General features: G+C 41.3%; 1 protein-coding gene across 1 annotated transcript in view; it reads right to left on the bottom strand.

Moving 5' to 3' along the window:
• cep112 (centrosomal protein 112) overlaps positions 1-3,224 on the bottom strand; it is a gene marked incomplete at its 3' end in the record, with an annotated part of 151,957 nt that extends 148,733 nt beyond the window's left edge. The window contains 4 exon segments of the mRNA XM_084174618.1: positions 1,757-1,920; positions 2,158-2,348; positions 2,468-2,573; positions 3,196-3,224. Coding sequence (XP_084030744.1) covers positions 1,757-1,920; positions 2,158-2,348; positions 2,468-2,567 — 455 coding nt within the window. The 5' untranslated portion in view covers positions 2,568-2,573; positions 3,196-3,224.
• Positions 3,225-19,410: the final 16,186 nt, after the last annotated feature.

The raw sequence follows: 19,410 nt of genomic DNA, 5'->3' as shown, positions 1-19,410 counted from the left end.
TTACATTTGGTTGAGTTGTCAACTAACGTGAATTCAACTTGAAATCAACCAAAAATGTAACCATGTCATTGGATTTAGGCTAAAAGTTGGGTGAAAAGAAGACTAAATTCCCTTACGTTGACGACTTTTTGCAAATCCAATCAGTTTTCAACATTGATTCAACGTCATCACATTGAAATTATTTTGTTGAAATTACATGGAAACAATGTTTTTGCACAGTGGGTAGTAGCCTAGTAAATAGATAGGCTATGTACATGGCTCGACATTAACGCTTGTTGATAAGCAAGTTACTAGAGCCGTTTTACTGGTAGACTGACTGAGAGGGTTCAATGTTTCCAGACTACTTAAGAACCTAGAAACAGGGAGCCTAGGGACCATACAGTAGCCTATACAAAAAAGCAAGTGTCCACTGTCCATATCTGATTGCACTGTCATGAGATCAAGCTTCTGAAAACAATACAGATTTCGCAAAAAGTGCACAACCATATTGATGATGTTTTGTGCAAATTCAACGAAATAGCTACGTCAACACAACGTGATTACATTAATTAAAAAACAGTTAAATGTAACTAAATGTAATCAACGTAATCCCCAAAAGTAATTATTTATCATGAGGGCCATACACAATAACTAGTAATGCTGCATACTCCAAGAAAGGTTAAAATCTCACCTTTCTGGTAAAAAGCTATAAATTGCTGAGGTGTAGTCACTTTTGAGGACACAAGCTCAAGTACACAGTACAAATATGATAAAAAATATGAAATATGTTATATGATGTATTTCCTATTCAACAAAACTATATGAATAAGGCTTGAAATGACATATGCTTAATATAGACTAAATATAAGATTTCACCTTCCTTATAACTGTAAAATACATATTTGTATGTTTAGTGTTAGAGAAAATATGTATATTTCCTAAAGGTCTCTCTTAAGCAAAACGTCTGCCCCCATCGCTGTGAATGTCTCAGAGCTTTAGCTTGGCTTCCTGAACTCGTTAGGAACTCACCTTTCATTTCACATTAATCTTGTCCCTCTTTGACAAACAGGAAGTGTATTTTGTTTAAAATCTATTAATTATTTTAGATGAATGGCTATCGAAACGATCTCTCCTACAGCGCTACGATGTAAGGATTGCAGGCATGTGCTTTGTCATTGGCTGTGACTTAGGGTTCAGCCAGGAGTTGATGGACAGTTGGAAGAGCTAATAAAATGGCAGGAGGGCCATCCCAGCTTCAAGTGGTTTCAGATTTCACATCCTACGTCACACAGGCTCAGAAAATATACTACTGTGCCCCTGGGAACAAGGGCTATCGCTCAGTGCAATGTGGTTTATAACATACAGTCAGATTTAACAGGTGAACAGACAGTTGATATTTTACATTGAAGTATGTATACAACTACTGTAAGTAGAATATTATATAAAAAATAAAATAAAAAACAAATAAAAAAACATGTTGAGTAGCATAGACAATGTTTCAGAATTCGAGGGCAGTCCAGCATATTTAGGTTGGGGAAAAAGTAAATGCAGAACCACGCAGGTTTAGGGGACTTTACATCGAAGAGGTTTTTAAGTAAGAGTAAATAACTAGGAAACTACGTTGACTCAACCACTTTTGCCCAGAGGGTGAGGTGGTCTATTCCAGATTAAACACCTGTGTGTGTGTGTTTGAATTCAGCAGACTTCTACTGTAGCTAGCATGCATACCAGTTGAGTATGTAGCTTAAGCGCTAGTTTATGCAGGGGAATAACCTACCTGTGTGTGTTAGAGTAGGCTGTGGGTGAGGAGCTGGCCCGCTCTCTGAGCAGGCTTTCCCAGGAGTCGTCACCCTGGCCCAGCTCTCCTGTTACCCAGTCAGGCAGGACTGCAGTGCTCTGCTCCAGGCCCCGGCCACATAGAGGCTCATCAAAGTAGATGGACTGGCAATGAGAAAAGGTGCAGAGCTGAGTTTAGCCATCTAAAACAGAAAAAAAAAAAAACATATAACATACAGGGCCTACAAAGTACTATAAAATGGCATACCATGAATTAAACAAACAAACATAAACAGCATGGGCAGCCTACTAGCAGTACAGAGCAGAAATGATACTTCTGGAATTTATAGTAGCTTACATCATCATTGCTCTTTAGTACTATATATAGGATTGTTTGTTTACCATATATGTTGGTAGAGTCCTGAGACTGCCTGACTCTGGCTTGTGGCTGAAAGGGCCCTCCAGGACCCCTCTTCTGAGCATGTGCAGGAGAAGGCGGGAGTACATGTTGCGGTTCTTGCGTCCCATCAGGCCCGAGCCGGATACAGCTGGGTCACACAGCTTCTTGATCCACAGGGCACATCGCTGGCGCTCTGAGGTCAAATAGGGAGCAAGAAATTACAATCAATGCATTACTTACTATTAACACATAAGACAATTACAATTTATAGAACACTTGCTTTTTAGTTATACAACTCATTTTACTGTAGACCTGTCTTGTGGTGGAGTTTTAGGACATATGGTTTCATGTCAACCAGGTGATGGTCAAACTCTGAGTCCAGTTTCTCCCACGTCTCCTGTTGTTTGTTCATAATGTCCTGCACATTGTGAAAAACACACATTTTAAGTGTTACTTTCGACTGGTTACGTTTTCGAAATATCCATATAACGTTATGCGCATGTGCATCACAAAAACCATGGGCAGAAAGTTATCAAAATAGAGGTTTCAATACAAATTTGGCAACTCTTTGCTGTTACTGTCATCAAATCGGCAACCCTGCATAGAACTAACTTTGGAAGAGTTAGCTACACAGACTCAGTGAGCCACCAGCTCAGCTGGCTAATAACTGCATCTAGGCAACTGAACCGTCGCTAGACCCTATGACTTGCAAAGAGAAAGTGAGGACGGCATATCTATCCTACTAGCTAGCTCTCACAACTGAATATGATATAGCTAGTTTGTCAATAAATGTGCAGCTATCGATACAGCTAGCTAGACAAGAACTGCAAATTCTTTGTTAGCTAGCAATCTGGCTAGCATCAGTTCTGTACTGTTACAGTCAGCAGCACTTCAAAACGACAAAAACTGGCCGCGCGCTTAGCATTCACTGCTAATTTGTATAAATTTTAGTCGCTAGTTAGAGAATTACGATATATTACACTTCAAACTAACATTATGCGATAATACTGGGAAAAGTTGAGTTATTAGCTTGTTATTACCAGCTTTTGCAGAACCAAACGGTTCAAACTTCTGCTTCACAGACTGCGTCTTACGTCACATCCTTTTTCCATAAACAGAAAACGGGAGCGTCCTTGTTGTCATAGAAATTGTCAATCAAAGATGACTTAGCAACAAGTGCTCGTGCTATCGTTTCCAAAATGATACCCTTTCTGTGCATTTGCAAGATGTTGCATTGAGTATAGAGTTAAATAGTTTTACAAAATGATGTGATGCAGACCTGGGTTCAAATCATTACTATGCATTTGTACACAGGTCTGTTTGGTTCTAGGTAAACAATAAAATAATTGGAAACAAGTAGCCGAGTCTAGGCCCATTTGTACAACTCAATGTAAATAGTTTCAAATAGGTCTATTTCCAGGATTTTTTTCTTTGTTTATACTTTCAAATACCTATAAGTTGTTGGATTCGGCCACATTATTTTTAAATACTCAAAGACAAAGAAAATAAGTATTTAAATACAAATGCATAAATGTACACTACCAGTCAAATGTTTGGACACACCTACTCATTGAAGAGGTTTTCTTTATTTTTTACTCAGCATATGTGGGAACTCCTTCAAGACTGTTGGAAAAGCATTCCAGGTGAAGCTGGTTGAGAGAATGCCAAGAGTGTGCAAAGCTGTCATCAAAGCAAAGGGTGGCTATTTGAAGAATCTCAAATATACAATATTTGTTTAACACTTTTTTGGTTACTACATGATTCCATATGTGTTATTTCATAGTTTTGATGTCTTCACTATTATTCTACAATGTAAAAAATAGTAAAAATAAAGAAAAACCCTTGAATGAGTAGGTGTGTCCAAACTTTTGACTGGTACTGTAGGCCTATTTTAACCAGGTATGTTGTGATGAAGGCCTAACCCTATACATAGTAAGCCAAATTCAGATGAATAACAAATAATTACATTTGAATATTGTATTTTTAAAAATGTTTAGGCCTATTATCAATATCATGAATTTGCCGTACTATTTATAGGGCTAGCTGTAATGTTGGTTTGCGAAAGTGATTGAACGTGTTTTTTCAGCGAGCAATGACATTCTTTAAAGGGCATACCAACATTATCATGCAAATCACAGTAGAAATGTATTAGTGTCATTCAACGAAATGAGTTTATTTAGCATCCCTTTGATATTTTAAGTAGAAATTGTGCACCAATATTGAATTTTAAAAGGCTGTTATATTCAATGAAGTGCCCTTTAATATAGACCACATGGAGAATTCGATCAATCAGATTTTTTATATGAATATAGACTTGCTAAAGTGCCAAATTCAGGATTTTGACCTGTCCCTCTGTGACTTCCAGGAAGATTTTAACACACTTAACCTCAACATTTCTCCAAGTTTTCACCATCATTGTAAAGCCCTAGTTATTTTGTTGCTTTGATAAATTCATTCCTAAAGATTAAATAAATAATAATGTGGTTAGTGATTCATTTTAAGGTAAAAAATAAAATAAAAATGTCCCTCATTTTAAGGTCAACCCTGTTATGTGAACTGAACTCTCGTTTTAATATGGTGAAACTATTCCTTTTTAAATATTTTTTTCAAAATAAGCATTTAACATCTAATAATCAAATAATAGTGTAAAAGCAGGTGGGCTGGTCCTACTCTTTTTGGCAATTTTCTGGTGTTTTGTGGTGTAAAATATATAATATAATATGCCATTTAGCAGACGCTTTTATCCAAAGCGACTTACAGTCATGCGTGCATACATGTTTTTTTTTTTTTTGTGTATGGGTGGTCCCGAACCCACTACCTTGGCATTACAAGCGCCGTGCTCTACCAGCTGAGCTACAGAGGACCACTCAGTAAAACTGAGTGGGTTGAGAACATGTCAACCCTTTAACCCATAGATAGACAGGCTAGAAACGTTTTAACAATTTCATTTTCTTGTGTGAATCTTGCATTCAATTGCCCCTCCCTCTTGCACACAACAAGCTTCCATTCCCCCTTTCACAAGAGGATTCATGGCTGATTTACAGTTTTTCTCCATTGGTTTGGCTAATTTCTTGAAACAGAAATTACATTCTCAAAACTACATGGACAAACCTCCAAACCACTTGGCAATTGTTCACAACAGAATTGAATTTCTCATTCATTTCATCAAATTGCAAATGTCTAAGTACATGTCTCAATGTCTCAGTACATCTTTGCAAATGATTAAGTACAGGTAGCCTACATTTAGCACAATTTCCAAGTGAATAGATATTGTTGATCTAAACTGATTGTTGATTCTCAGTCTAATGGTTGTTCGCTCCAAAACGTGTCAGCGTCATTTCATTGTATAAGTCATCACATGCACAATAGTCTGTTCAATTGTCAAAATTAGTCAAGAACATAATACCATGAATACCATATATGAATCCCTTGGAACATTTGATAAATTTATTACAGCAATTGACAGTCAGGTGAAACTAGAACTTGACTAACGAAGGAGGAGTTTCACACATCTCAGATGACCAATCAAACAGTATGTTTAGTTACCTGACAGGTGCTGTCCATGACTGTGAATGCTGCCAAACATGTATGTAAAGAGCTTGACCATGCAGGACCAGTACAATTTCTGAACATGGAGGCACCTGGCCAAGTAAATGAACAAGGGCAACTGCCTGCTCGAGGAAGAGGAAGAAGAAGAGGAGGAGGAGGAGTAAGGGTGCGTGGTGGTGGAATAGGGGGAAGAGGCCGAGGAGCACGAAGACACCATGCTGTCCCGGATGAAATTCGGGCCACAATTATAGACCATGTCATCAACCATGGCCTCACAATGGCGGAGGCAGGTCGCCGAGTGCAGCCTAATGTGCCTCGCTCAACAGTCTCCTCCATCATCCAAACCTTTCGCAGGGAAAACAGGTATGTAGTCAGTCAATGATGGAATTATATGTTGTATAGGACAGGACACTGTGCATAGAGCAAGAAATATATTTATTTACATATTTACCTATTCATTTAGTGTGTGTGTGTGATAGGCCTACAGTAATATCTTACCTCAATGGGATGTTATGATACTAAAAATGACAAGAAAAACATTGGAGAAAATAAACTATGGAATAGTTTATTTTCTACAGTATTGATGATACAGTTTACAGTAGTATTCCAGTCACTGTGCAGTGATGCATTAGAATTGTGGTAAAGTTACTGTAAGTAAAACAACAATACAATTACATAGGTAACTCATTCTGTAAGGAATACATAAGGTATACATTACGAATGGAGTGTTGTCCTTTGACTTCTATATCTAGGATTGGACGACAACCTTGCACAGGTGGCAGAGGAAAACTTCTCAATGAACAACAAGAACAAGAGATCTGTAACATGGTGATGGCAAATAATGCCATCACATTGAGACAGATCCGCGCTGCAATCCTACAAGACAATGCCATATTCCAAAATGTCAACTCTATAAGCATCTCCACAATAGACCGGATATTGAAGAAGCATCAGATGACAATGAAGCAAATTTACAGGGTACCATTTGAGAGGAACTCTGATAGAGTGAAAGAGCTGCGGTACCAGTATGTACATGTAAGTCAGTTACTGGTTGTCCATCATTATAACATTTTTACAATTAAGCAGTGGTTCCCAAACTTTTTTGGCTTCAGTACCCACTTTACCTGATTTGTGTATCCAGGTAATCCAGGTATGGAAGTATTTGATTTATCTGACTTCAACATTTCGCCTAAAAACTGCAGCTTACTGTATGATGCAATTATCATTATAATCCTTATTTTGAAGAATATAACATACAATAAGAAAAGGGGTCAAAGAGCTGCAATTAGTGCCTCCCATGTAAATCTATCTAATACTGTGGGTTTTACTGTAACATTTCAGTAAGTCTAGTCATTGATGATTTCCCCCCTCCCCTTTCTGTCAAATACCCCCTGTAGTACCTCTGCATAGGGGTACATGTACCCCAGGTTTGGAACCACTGGAGTAGTGGCCAGTAGTATATTGAACTTGTGGAGAACATAGAACATTCCTATGTAATTGTCTGTAACTGTAGTGTATGACTCTTCTGTATGACTGATTTGATGTTTTCTTTTTTTACGCTATTGTAGAGAATAATGGCATTGGAAGGAAACGAGACCCATCACATCCTCGTGTTTGTGGATGAAGCTGGCTTCAACCTGGCCAAGGGCCGAAGACGTGGCCGTAATATTATTGGCCACCGGGCCATGGTGGATGTCCCAGGCCAGCGAGGGGGCAATATAACTATGTGTGCTGCCATATCGGAGAATGGTGTGGCCACTCACATCCCCAGTCTTGGCCCATACAATACACAGAAGCTCCTCATCTTCTTGGACCGCCTTCATGTTGATTTGATCCCTGAAAATGAGAGCGGTCTCGTAGGGCCTCACCTACCACAATATGTCATTGTATGGGACAATGTGAATTTCCACCGTGGCCCGCTCATCAGGGCCTGGTTCACTACTCATCCAAGGATGGTCATGGTGTTCCTACCACCTTACTCTCCTTTCCTCAATCCTATTGAGGAGTATTTCTCCGCTTGGAGGTGGAGAGTGTATGAGCATCGGGCTCAAGATCAGAGGTCCCTGCTCCATGCAATGGACGCTGCGTGTGAGGATATTACAGGAGATCAGTGTAGGGGATGGTTGCGACATGCACGCCGTTTCTTCCCTCGTTGCATCGCAAGGGAGAATATACGCTGTGATGTGGACGAGAATCTGTGGCCAGACAGACAGCAGCGTGTGGATGGCCAGGAGGGTGAGGACAGCGACCAGTGAAGAACTGTTAGTTGTGAAACTCCAGCTTTATTTACAGCACTGTAGGCTGCATATAATTTTCATTGTTTTTTGTTTGTGTGTTTATATTACAGTATATTATGCTGTATACATTTTCTTTTTACTCTGATGTATGGAAGTTACTTTATGTGTGTGAATGATAATGGTTACAATTTCCTTGGCAGTATGAGTGCAATGTGTGATGTCAAACCTTGGAGGCTACTCTTACCCTAAAATCCTATTTATTTTTTTCAGTTTTATACACAATTGTATTCTGTTAGCTAGACAAAAAACAGTACAGTAACCATTGTCAATGAAGGACTGGGCTAAGACTGAAAGGTGGACATGAGGGATATTTCAATGGTCCTCTGCCATAGTGACAAAACATCTAAACATTTTGACTTGCAGTGCTTACACAATGCCAAAGGGACGAAGCATTTTGGGGGCACTGACTGTTTAAATGAGAAGGAAATTTAGTTTTGACACATGCGTGAACTGTTTTGGGAGAGGTATGAGCTTTTGCAGGTGAACCATGGTGTTGTGCCGAACCATCCACGTTATTTTGGCTAAAGCACCAAGAGTGTTGAGAACGTCCGGTCTGTTTCAAGAAATGAGCCAAAGCAATTGAGAAGGATCTTTGCCATTTTCGTGGCACTGACTCCTTATATGGGAAAGGAATTTAGTTTTGAAGCATGAGTGAACAGTTTTAGGAGAGATATGAGCTTTTGCAAGTGAGCTATAGTGTTGTGCTGAACTGTAAGACTGTTTTGCCAAATGATCTTAGAGTTTTGAGAATGTAATTTCTGTTTCAAGAAATGAGCCAAACCAATGGAGAAAAACTGTAAGATGAAATCGTCAACCCTGTTATTTTTTTATTCAACCTCTTGAGATGGGAAAACGTTTTTTTTTTATTGAACATGTGCTCTTTATGACATAATGTTACAATGATGTGAAATCCAAATATATTTTTTTCACCAAATTGCACACCTCAAAAGGCACCGAATTGGTGGAACGACCCAGAAATCTATATGGTGAGGCAAAATCACGCAGCCTGTTCACGATTAAAATAAAGAAAGCGGTCTCTGCAACAGAGGTAGATTTAGGAAACAAAGGTTGAACTGCGATTGTCCCAGGTACAAACATATTTGTTGCCAAAAATTATATAGGTTTAGCTAGATGATGAGCATGGAATATGAGTAGCCTAAACACAGATTATTTTCTGAGAATAGCGTATCGCTGTAATAATACACTTCATCCACATGATGGCGTTGCTAACTTCCAATTTCGAACAGCTGTTGTTCAACACTGGATATCATATTATTGACGTCACTTAGAATGAAAAAGAAGCGCTCAGCTGTGGCTCTAGCAAAAGGGAAACCCGCTGTCCAGTGGCTATTTCGCAGTTGCGGTAGCCTATAGTATTTTAGTGATCGTATTGAAATACAATTGAAGATACTTTGGAATAAAACTGAACTGTACGAACGTGTAGCCTACTTTTTCTGCAATGGCTGATCATCATCTTTTACATTATTGCGACTCAGCTGCGGTTGGGAACCGTTTCGCCCGCAAAGGTGCTCTGCGGCAGAAAAACGTGCATGAAGTCAAAAATCACAAATTTACTGCCAGGTTTTTCAAGCAACCGACATTCTGCAGTCATTGCACAGACTTCATATGGTAAGCATCAATGCTGTTGTGCACCCGTCATTGTGTGAAAGGGGAGAGGAAAAGTTGGTGCGCTCTCATTGCGCTCGTGTTAGTGTATTTTCTTGTTTACCCTATTTGTTGTTTTGTATAATGCAAAATAGGTCTGCCTTATGTAAAGTGTACAATAGTTTTGACAGAGGCACTGCTATTAGACTCATTCTTAGCCTATTAGGCGCTTATCCTTGTAAAAATGTATACTTTGTTAATTCAAATTACACCTTCTGTTATCAACTTAATTGGATGTAGTAGTTATGAATGTTCAATAAATTCCATTTGATGCGAACAGTTAATAATTTCACAGGCGCGATTCTCGTTAAATCATATGGCGCTCGCCCTTCACCTTACAAAAACACCCTTCTGCGTGCTGATTGGCAACTAGAACTCAGTGCTCCCGAATTGGGTATGGATCTGATGCTAATGTGCCAATTGTTTACCGACCAGGCCATACTAAACTCGCCCCATAAAGCCTATTCCTCTGATGATTGAGGGGGTGTATCAGATATTGTTGTTTATTTTGCACTCACATTCAGTAAGCTATTGAATTGATCTTTCCTTTCTTTTGAAGTCTAATTTCCCTCCTCCCCACATCTTTCCATGCTCATGTCTTATAGCCTGGACACATCCGTAAACTCTCCATCCATTGTACGTCCACCACACATCTTGCCATGCTCAGGTCTTATAGCCTGGATACGTCTAAACTCTCCATCTATTGTACATGAATACAATCAAATGATACAGCAGTAACCCTACTGCTAGCTCTGGTCCAGGGCTTTACTAGTAGAGGAAAGTGCACTAATGCCCTGGACCACAGCTACCCCACTGGGCACAGATGTCAGTTTACATTTGGTTGAGCTGTCAACTAATGTCAATTCAATGTAAAATCAAAACGTTTCACGTCATTGGATTTAGGTTAAAAGTTGGGTTAATTAAAAAAATACTAAATGTCCTTAAGTTGACTTTTTGCAAATCCAAATTGATTCAACGTTGTCACATTGATTTGTGTTGAAATGATGTGGAAAATGTTGATTCAACCAGTTTTTGCCCAGTGGGACCCTAATGTATGACTTGAAGGAGCATCATTAGAAGGACAGGTAAGAACACCATCTGTCCTACTGTCACTGACTGCTCCTTCTCACTGCTTTTCACAGGGGATTTGGGAAACAAGGATTCCAGTGCCAAGGTAACCCAACAGTGTGCTGCCTGTGTGTGTGTGTACATGTTTATGCTCATATTTGCATGTGTACAGTCAATTACATGTAGACACTCATGTTCGCTTTGCATTAAGATATCCAATTTCCATATACATGATGCACTTCCTATAGTTGCATACTTAGTTTTGTCAGGAGTCATTCTGTGAAAATAGTTCTAGTATCTGCAGTTGGTCACTAATATTTATACCAATGTACATGCTTGGATGTTGAACCTTCCACAAGCCAGTTTGGTAGATGTACGTCAAATCTATTAGCGATTTACTACAAGTGAAGATGCCAGCTGCTTGTTCCTCTGTGGTTACTGTACATCTCAAAGCTCTGCTCAGAGTGCAGCAATGACCATTATTCATTCAAGAGCAAGGACAGACCGTCAACGTGAAGGCTTCTGAATATGCCAGCACCAAAGTGCTTCCCACAGACAACTGTTTTGACAGGTTTTATGTACTGTAGTCTGAAGTTGTGTAGTAGGGCTCATTTAGTGCGTTGAAAACTGTTCCGTCCAGACAGTGATGTGATGACTGGCTATAGTCGCTGGCTGGAGACTTGACTGCTCTTACATGCAGTGTCCGTTCTCCTGAAAAGAGCAAACCCATTCTATCATAATTCTATTCTCATTAGTGTTCAGACAAGATGCTGTGTCTTTCTTACAGCTTGTTGATAAATCAGGTCATTATTCGTTCTTCCCTTTGGCTTCCTCAGTAACTCTTGGTACCCATCCAAAAACTTGGATGGGGCCAGTGTCCCCAAATTTAATCCAAAAGTGCAGCATGGCCACTTTTCAGGCTTCTCCCAATTGTGGCATTTGCTAACATGTCTTCCACAGAAAAGTAAAACTACAGTACACTGTGCCTCCTTTGGTGAACTTTCACATTCTGTTTGATGAATTAATAAATGTACATGCAGAGCCACTTAATCTGGCTAAATACCAATGGTATCAGTTCTCTATTCACAGCTGGAGGCCTTGGATTAGTCATTTCTAGGCTGGTTGGAAAAGTTAGTGAAGGATTTACAGCAATTCCCAAGTTCCCAGTATCTGAAATGTAATTGTGTGTTTGAATCTCTTGGAGTGCCAGATTATAACTATGTAGAATGTATTATAACTATGTAGAAGGGTAAAGGAAACCAGACTTTATGATACCTAACCCTAACCCTAACCCAAACTCCTGAGTGGCGCAGTGGTCTAGAGATCCTGGTTCGAATCCAGGCTCTGTCGCAGCCGGCCGCGACCGGGAGACTCATGGGCGGCGCACAATTGGCCCAGCGTCGTCCAGGGTAGGGGAGGGAATGGCCGGCAGGGATGTAGCTCAGTTGATAGAGCATGGCGTTTGCAACGCCAGGGTTGTGGGTTCAATTCCCATGGGGGGCCAGTATAAAAAAAATATGTATTCACTAACTGTAAAGTCGCTCTGGATAAGAGCGTCTGCTAAATGACTAAAATGGGACCGGTTCTTGCTGCTCAGCGGCAGATGCGTTTCCTTTACCTTGCTGGTCGCCAGTGGATTCTGGAGATTGGGTGGATGTGTCTGGTATGAAGTCCTCTGGGCTGCCACACATAGGTGGTCCAACATTCTGAGAGGCCTTTGGAACCCATAACCAATACCCGTGGGTTGCCGTTCACAGGTCGTTCCATCTCAGGAACACTGGGTCTTGAGGTCTTCTCTGGGAGCGTCTGGCTGCTAGGGACTGAAGGATAATAATTTGTTATTGTGACCTGATTAATAAATGTTAATGGCATTATTCCAACTGAAAATGTAATCGTATATCAATCTGATTATAATTAATTACAATTGTGATATGATACAGCACACATGCTTGACTCCTACCCGTCTCACTACACATGGGATGGGGAGAGCCTGGAGGAGTGGAAAGACGATATCTGTCCCTTGGTGGTAGCACACCAGCAGTATCCTATAGAGCCATAGCACTGCTTAGGGGTGTACAGGCCCTCCTTGTTACACTGGGGGTACGTAGGCTCCAGGAATATTGGGGGTATTGGCTCTAGCCTGCTCACGCAGGGTCAGGGTGTCACGCCCTGATCGAGAGAACTCTCGTTGGTTGGGTCAGGGTGTGAGTTTTCTGTTGAGATCTATGTTAGTGTATTTCTATGTGGTAGATCTAGGTTGTATTTCTATGTTTGGCTGGGTGTGATTCCCAATCAGAGACAGCTGTCACTAGTTGTCTCTGATTGGGGATCATACTTAGGTAGCCTGGTTGCCTACCTTTGTTGTGGGATCTTGTTCCGTTTAGGCTTGTATGTGTATAGCCGGAGGACTTCACGTTACGTTGTTTCTTGTATGTTTATTGAGTTAATAAACATGTACGCTTTTCACGCTGCACCCGTCTCTCAACGATCGTGACACAGGGCTGGAAATAAAGTTTAGACATTCAGCTTCAGGTAGCTCAGTAAGTTAGCTTGTTGAATATAATAACTCCAAATCATTTAATATTCTCATTACATGAGCTGATAACACATTTAGATGTATACAGTCATAACTCCAACTGATAATGTCATAGTAACCCAATATCACCATTTGTTAAATACTTTAAGTGACAGTGTTAGCAATAGCCAAAAATGACAGGAAATGTAGCATATGGAGTTATATCAGTGCCACCAGAAATTGAATTTTATCATTGGTTTTGTATACAGAACTTGAAATTTATAAATTGAAAATGCATTTCAATTATTTGAAACTGAATCAAATGAATATTGCATAGTTTTAAAACTCAAAAATACCATGCCCAAATGCCACCGCAATTCAAGAACGACCCCAAACAGCAAATTTGTGGGCGTTAAAATCTTGGCGTAGAGGTAAGCGTTAAACCAGTGTTGATTCTAGGGGGGTTAACACCAGTGGGATTGAAATTGACACCCGCAGTGACTAAATGCAGTGCTATTTGAGTCAGTGGAAGCAACAGTGTGGTTAATTTCCATTAACCCGCAGTGAAAAAGATGTGGGAGGGGCATCATTATCATATTTCCCAGCATGCTTTGTTGCAGGTTGCTTTTTAGAATAGTTTATTTCAATATCTATGTTTCTGCATGCACATTGATTACTCTTATATTACAAAGAAAACACATTTTTCTAAACTAACCCAAATCTAAGTGGTTGGACTTAATAACTGCATCAGTTATTGAGATGGTGGTTCCAGTTTAGATAGATAAATGAGACTTCGCTACCTTGGCAGGGCCGGCTCTATGGGGTGGATAAGCTGGGCTTGGACCCCCAGATAGAATGTGCCCTTCCCCAATTGTTGCCCCATAAAATGTTATTAATTACAATTGCCGGTTTTGCCAATGTAGCGCCGCAATGCCTGCCAGTAGCACAGACGGGACAGAGGCTATATGCTCATGATCTGAGGGGGGATGTAATATATTTAGTTAAAATTCAAAAATGCATTCTGATTGGGCACCTAGCCATGCAATGTCATTAAGGTACTGCCTTATTTAGGAAGCTAATTTTACCCCGCCCTGGGTGGGATCCAATTGACTGTCACAGAGAGCGATGCCGAGCAGCCTGCTGGCCCAACCACCGAGGTTGAGAGCCTAGAAGCAAATGTAATACCGGCCCATCCTCCATGCTGCCCAACAAGTTAGAGCCAGGGCCTAGCACCATGAGGGTACCGCCACAACAAGCACATGTTAGCCCAGCCGCTAGCACCATGAGGGTACCGCCACAACAAGCACCTGTTAGCCCAGCCGCTAGCACCTGACAACCTGTTGGATCAAACCAAAACTCAACCAGTGGAAGAGTTTGTGGCTTGCACGTTCTTGCAAAGTGAAATCGCAACCGCAGCCAGTGGACCCCACTCAGTTCTTCAAAGATATGGCGGGCCTTTGTCATGGAAATCATGTGTTTGATGTATTTTACATTTTTAGTCATTTAGCAGACGCTCTTATCCAGAGCGACTTACAGTTAGTGCATACATATTTTTTGTCATTTTTGTCATTTTTCCTTTTTTTTTTTTATACCCCCCGTGAATCGAACCCAGAACCCTGGCGTTGCAAACGCCATGCTCTACCAACTGAGCTACATCCCTGCCGGCCATTCCCTCCCCTAATCCAATCTGTTGGATTTATTGCACCCTTTACTGAGATGGTTGTTCCAGTTTAGATGATTGTCACGTTCGTTGAGAGACGGGTCAGACCAAGGTGCAGCGTGGTATGCGTACATGTTTATTAGAACAAATAAACACTAGACAAAAACAACAAACGTGACGTGACGTGACGTGACGCTCACTAATGGCTACACAAGCCAAACAAGAGTCACAAACAAGATCCCACAACAAAGGTAGGCAACATGGCTGCCTAAGTATGATCCCCAATCAGAGACAACGATAGACAGCTGCCTCTGATTGGCAACCACACCCGGCCAACATAGAAATACAAAACTAGATCAACACATAGAAATTCACACCCTGACCAAACCAACTAAAGATAACCGGGCTCTCAAGGCCAGGGCGTGACAGTGATTGAGGTAGTCAAAGTATTCAATCTTCCCTACCCTGCCAGCCATTCTCAATCCAGGTTTCAGGTGATTAACAATTCCACTCCTGACCCTGGCTTGATTCCAATAGGAATTACACATCACTTTGCAAACCAGAATAATGTGACTTGCAGGCCTGATGTGGCCTGTAAACCATAAGGCTGGTGGAACCGTTCTAGGAAGAACCCTCCAAAGATAAAAGGGTTCTTGGCAGAGCCCTTCATTGACAGTTCTAGGAAGAACCTTTAGGTGATGAAATATCTGGGTCATTAGGCTACCAGGTCAGGTTAGACCAAGCTATGCATACATTTGTCTGTGGGTGTCAATATGGAATATAGTTGTTGTTAGTGCAAAGCATAGAATACGGAATACTAATAATTAGAATACTAATTTATTAGGATCTCTGTGGTGCGAAGTCTGTATCCCACTCATTCTATACTGTACTTACTAGGGCATAATAGTGATACAGTGGAACTCACATAATGTTATGAATAACGGACCTGGCAGCTTAGTTAGTTGGGTTTAGGAGCACACAGTTGGACAGCAGACGGAGAAGTCCCACAGTGCAACAGTGATGGTGAAGATACAGTATGTACACATGTAGAATCTCACACATCTGAAAGCTAAAGCAACTGCACATTGTTTATACATGACCAGGCCTCCCAGCTCACAAAGCCAAATGGCTTAAGGTAATGGTCCCTTAGGACATAGGCCTCCAAGGACAGGTGGATGATCCATATATGAAACAATAACACAGCTCAAAGAAGATGTATTTTACAACAATAATAATCTTAACTGGAAGTAGTATAATTCATATACAAATGCGATCTCTTATCTGAACATGAGTAAATAGGCAACTTGAATTACATGCAATAGTGAGAGACAACAAACCATACAGGAGATGTATTAGCGATAGCCTTTACTTCTAAGCCCGTATGTCGCAATCAACAAATGTTATGTGCTGGATTCTTCTCATGAGCAGAGTAGCCTAACCTAATGTACTCATGTCAGATGCCATAACTCACATGGGAAGCTTGGGAGAGATGGTAGTGGAACAGTGGGCTATGCATAGGACTGTAGGCCTACGTGGATGTGTTGGATGGTGGAATCCTCTCTGAGGGCTGTGAGCTGATGATCCATGCCCACCAACACACATTGAAAGTGGGATGATGTGAGAACAGATGCGTGTTCTTGGAAAGACCAGGGATCTGAAAAGTCTGCCAGTTGGATTCTCAGTCCCAGGAGATGTGCCTATGCTCCCTTTCTATCAACTTCATGGGATGGACAGGCTTTTTGTACTTCCTGCTCCCTCAATACCGTGTGTGTGTGTGTGTGTGTGTGTGTGTGTGTGTGTGTGTGTGTGTGTGTGTGTGTGTGTGTGTGTGTTTGTGTGTGTATGCGTGTGTATGCGTGCATATGGTACAGTGTGTGAGGTACATTGTTCGAGAGTGTATTAGGTTCATTGTTCAATGCCCTTGATAGCTAGGCCTTTTCTTTAGATATCGAGAACTCACCTCCTCTCATATGGCAAACAATTCCCACAGGACACAGGCTTCACTGAGTCTCCCCTTACCACAGTAAAGAAATCTAATCTTGAAATGGACTGAACTTAATAGAATACAATAAAATACAACAGAACAGAATAGAAACCTCAGCTTGAACTGAGAGGAGAGTATGGTTTATTAAGTAGGGCAGTTCCACTTGAACAGAATGACACTGAGACTCAGATTTTTCACTTTAAAATGTATGTCTAACCCTAGTGCATACTGTACAGCACTGGCAGGGAATAGCTATAGTCTGAATATGACCACACTGCTTCATCTGTACCACAGAGGTCAGAGGTCAGAGGCTACCTTATTAGCACCAAGGATCAAATCAAATCAAATTATATTTGCCAAATGCACCGAATACAACAGGTGTAGACCTTACAGTGAAATGCTTACTTACAAGCCCTTAACCAAGAACACAGTTTTAAGAAAAATAGGTGTTAAGTAAAGAAATAGATAAGTAAAAAATACAAATAACAAATCATTAAAGAGCAGCAGTAAAATAAAATAACAGTAGGGAGGCTATATACAGGGGGTACAGGTACAGAGTCAATGTGCGGGGGCACTGGTTAGTCGAGGTAATTGAGGTAGTATGTACATGTGGGTAGAGTTAAAGTGACTATGCATAGATAATAAACAGAGAGTAGCAGGAGCGTAAAAGGGGGGGGGGGGACAATGCAAATAGTCCGGGTAGCCATGATTAGCTGTTCAGGAGTCTTATGGCTTGGGGGTAGAAGCTGTTAAGAAGCCTTTTGGACCTAGACTTGGCGCTCCGGTACCGCTTGCCGTGCGGTAGCAGAAAGAACAGTCTATGACTAGGGTGGCTGGAGTCTTTGACAATTTTTAGGGCCTTCCTCTGACACTGCTTGGTATAGAGGTCCAGGATGGCAGGAAGCTTGGCTCCAGTGATGTACTGGCCGTACGCACTACCCTCTGTAGTGCCTTGCGGTCGGAGGCCAAGCAGTTGCCATACCAGGCAGTGACGCAACCAGTCAGGATGCTCTCGATGGTGCAGCTGTAGAACATTTTGAGGATCTGAGGACCCATGCCAAATCCTTTCAGTCTCCTGAGGGGGAATATGCTTTGTCGTGCCCTCTTCACGACTGTCTTGGTGTTTTTGGACCATGATAGTTTGGATGGCAGTTAATGTTCTGTCATATATAGAGACCTTATGCATGACTGCTGAGAGTTGCCATGAGATGGTACAAATAATTTGTCCTAAATCTTGGGATTCATACTTATATCACTTTTTTTAAACTCTTCATGGTAGAGATCTCAATGCCTGTGCCTTTCTCCAACTGAATTATGTATATTTATTCAATGAGCTGTAAGTGTGAGGCACTACGCAAGCTTTTCAGTATTGGCGACTATTTGGGCTTCAATCATAGTCTTATTTTCTCCTTTTAAGCAGAGAGGATATTGTACACTTGTTGTATAACATAAATGTGTCATTCCTCTCCTGTGGCTATTGGTGCTTCAATAATACAGTCTTTATTTATTTAATGTAGAGTCTATGGGCACTTGTACTGTAACATCATACTGAAACATTTGCGTCTCAATCTCACAGCATAATCTCCTGCAACAGCATCTTGTAAAGCGACGCCAAGCTGACTGCCTTGAGTACAGGATGAGTTATGAATTACCCAGGGAGCATTTTCCCTATAAAGGAATTATTGGAAAGATGATAAAGTCCCTCTCTCTGTGATGGTACATTTATATTAATTGAACTGCAAGGCTGCTATTAGTTTATGGTTGCTGGGCCTTGGGCGGATAGAGTGCTGCGGCAGGAATCCCGCTGTGCAGTACAAAGGCCTGACGGCAGGTTTCTCATTGTCCTGCAGCGTTCTCCAGGTGACCAGCCTCCCTTGCCTCTCTTCTCCACCCACCTCCACAGCAGAGGGTAGTGGAGGGGAGCGTGGCCCGAAGTAGTGGCGAGGTGAGAAGTCTTTATTGTAGTGTGTCTTAGTGTGGGAGGAATGCTGAGCACCCTGCAGCTCCCATGGGGCTGTGTACTCTACTCACTCGGAACGATTTGGTTGGTATTACTCAGAATGGGAGTGTGTGTAGGGGGGAAGTGTGTGTGTGTGCGTGCGTATGGCCTGTGTGCGTGAGTTCGTGTGTTCTTGTGTGTGTGCGTGCGTATGGCCTGTGTGCGTGAGTGCGTGTGTGTGTGCGCGTCTGTGTGCGTGTCTGTGTATTGGGAGGATGGAGGTGTGTGTGTGTGTGTCACGCCCTGACTCTAAGGACTCGTATTTGTTGAGTCAGGGTGTGATTTTCCTTGTTGTGAATATATTGTGGTGATGTTCTATGTTGGATTTTCTATGTTTAGATCTTGTATGTCTAGATCTATGTTGGCCTGTGTGGTTCCCAATCAGAGGCAGCTGTCGCTCGTTGTCTCTGATTCGGGACCATACTTAGGCAGCCTTTTGGCACTAGTTAGTTGTGGGATCTTGTTCCGTGTAAGGTATGTTGTTTGTATGCTACCTTGGACTTCACGTTTCGTTTGTT

This window comes from Coregonus lavaretus, assembly GCF_964263955.1.
Source record: "Coregonus lavaretus genome assembly, chromosome: 2".
Taxonomy (NCBI): Eukaryota; Metazoa; Chordata; class Actinopteri; order Salmoniformes; family Salmonidae; genus Coregonus; species Coregonus lavaretus.
Note: the sequence above shows the minus strand (reverse complement) of the source record. Positions and strands in the feature narration are given on the sequence as shown.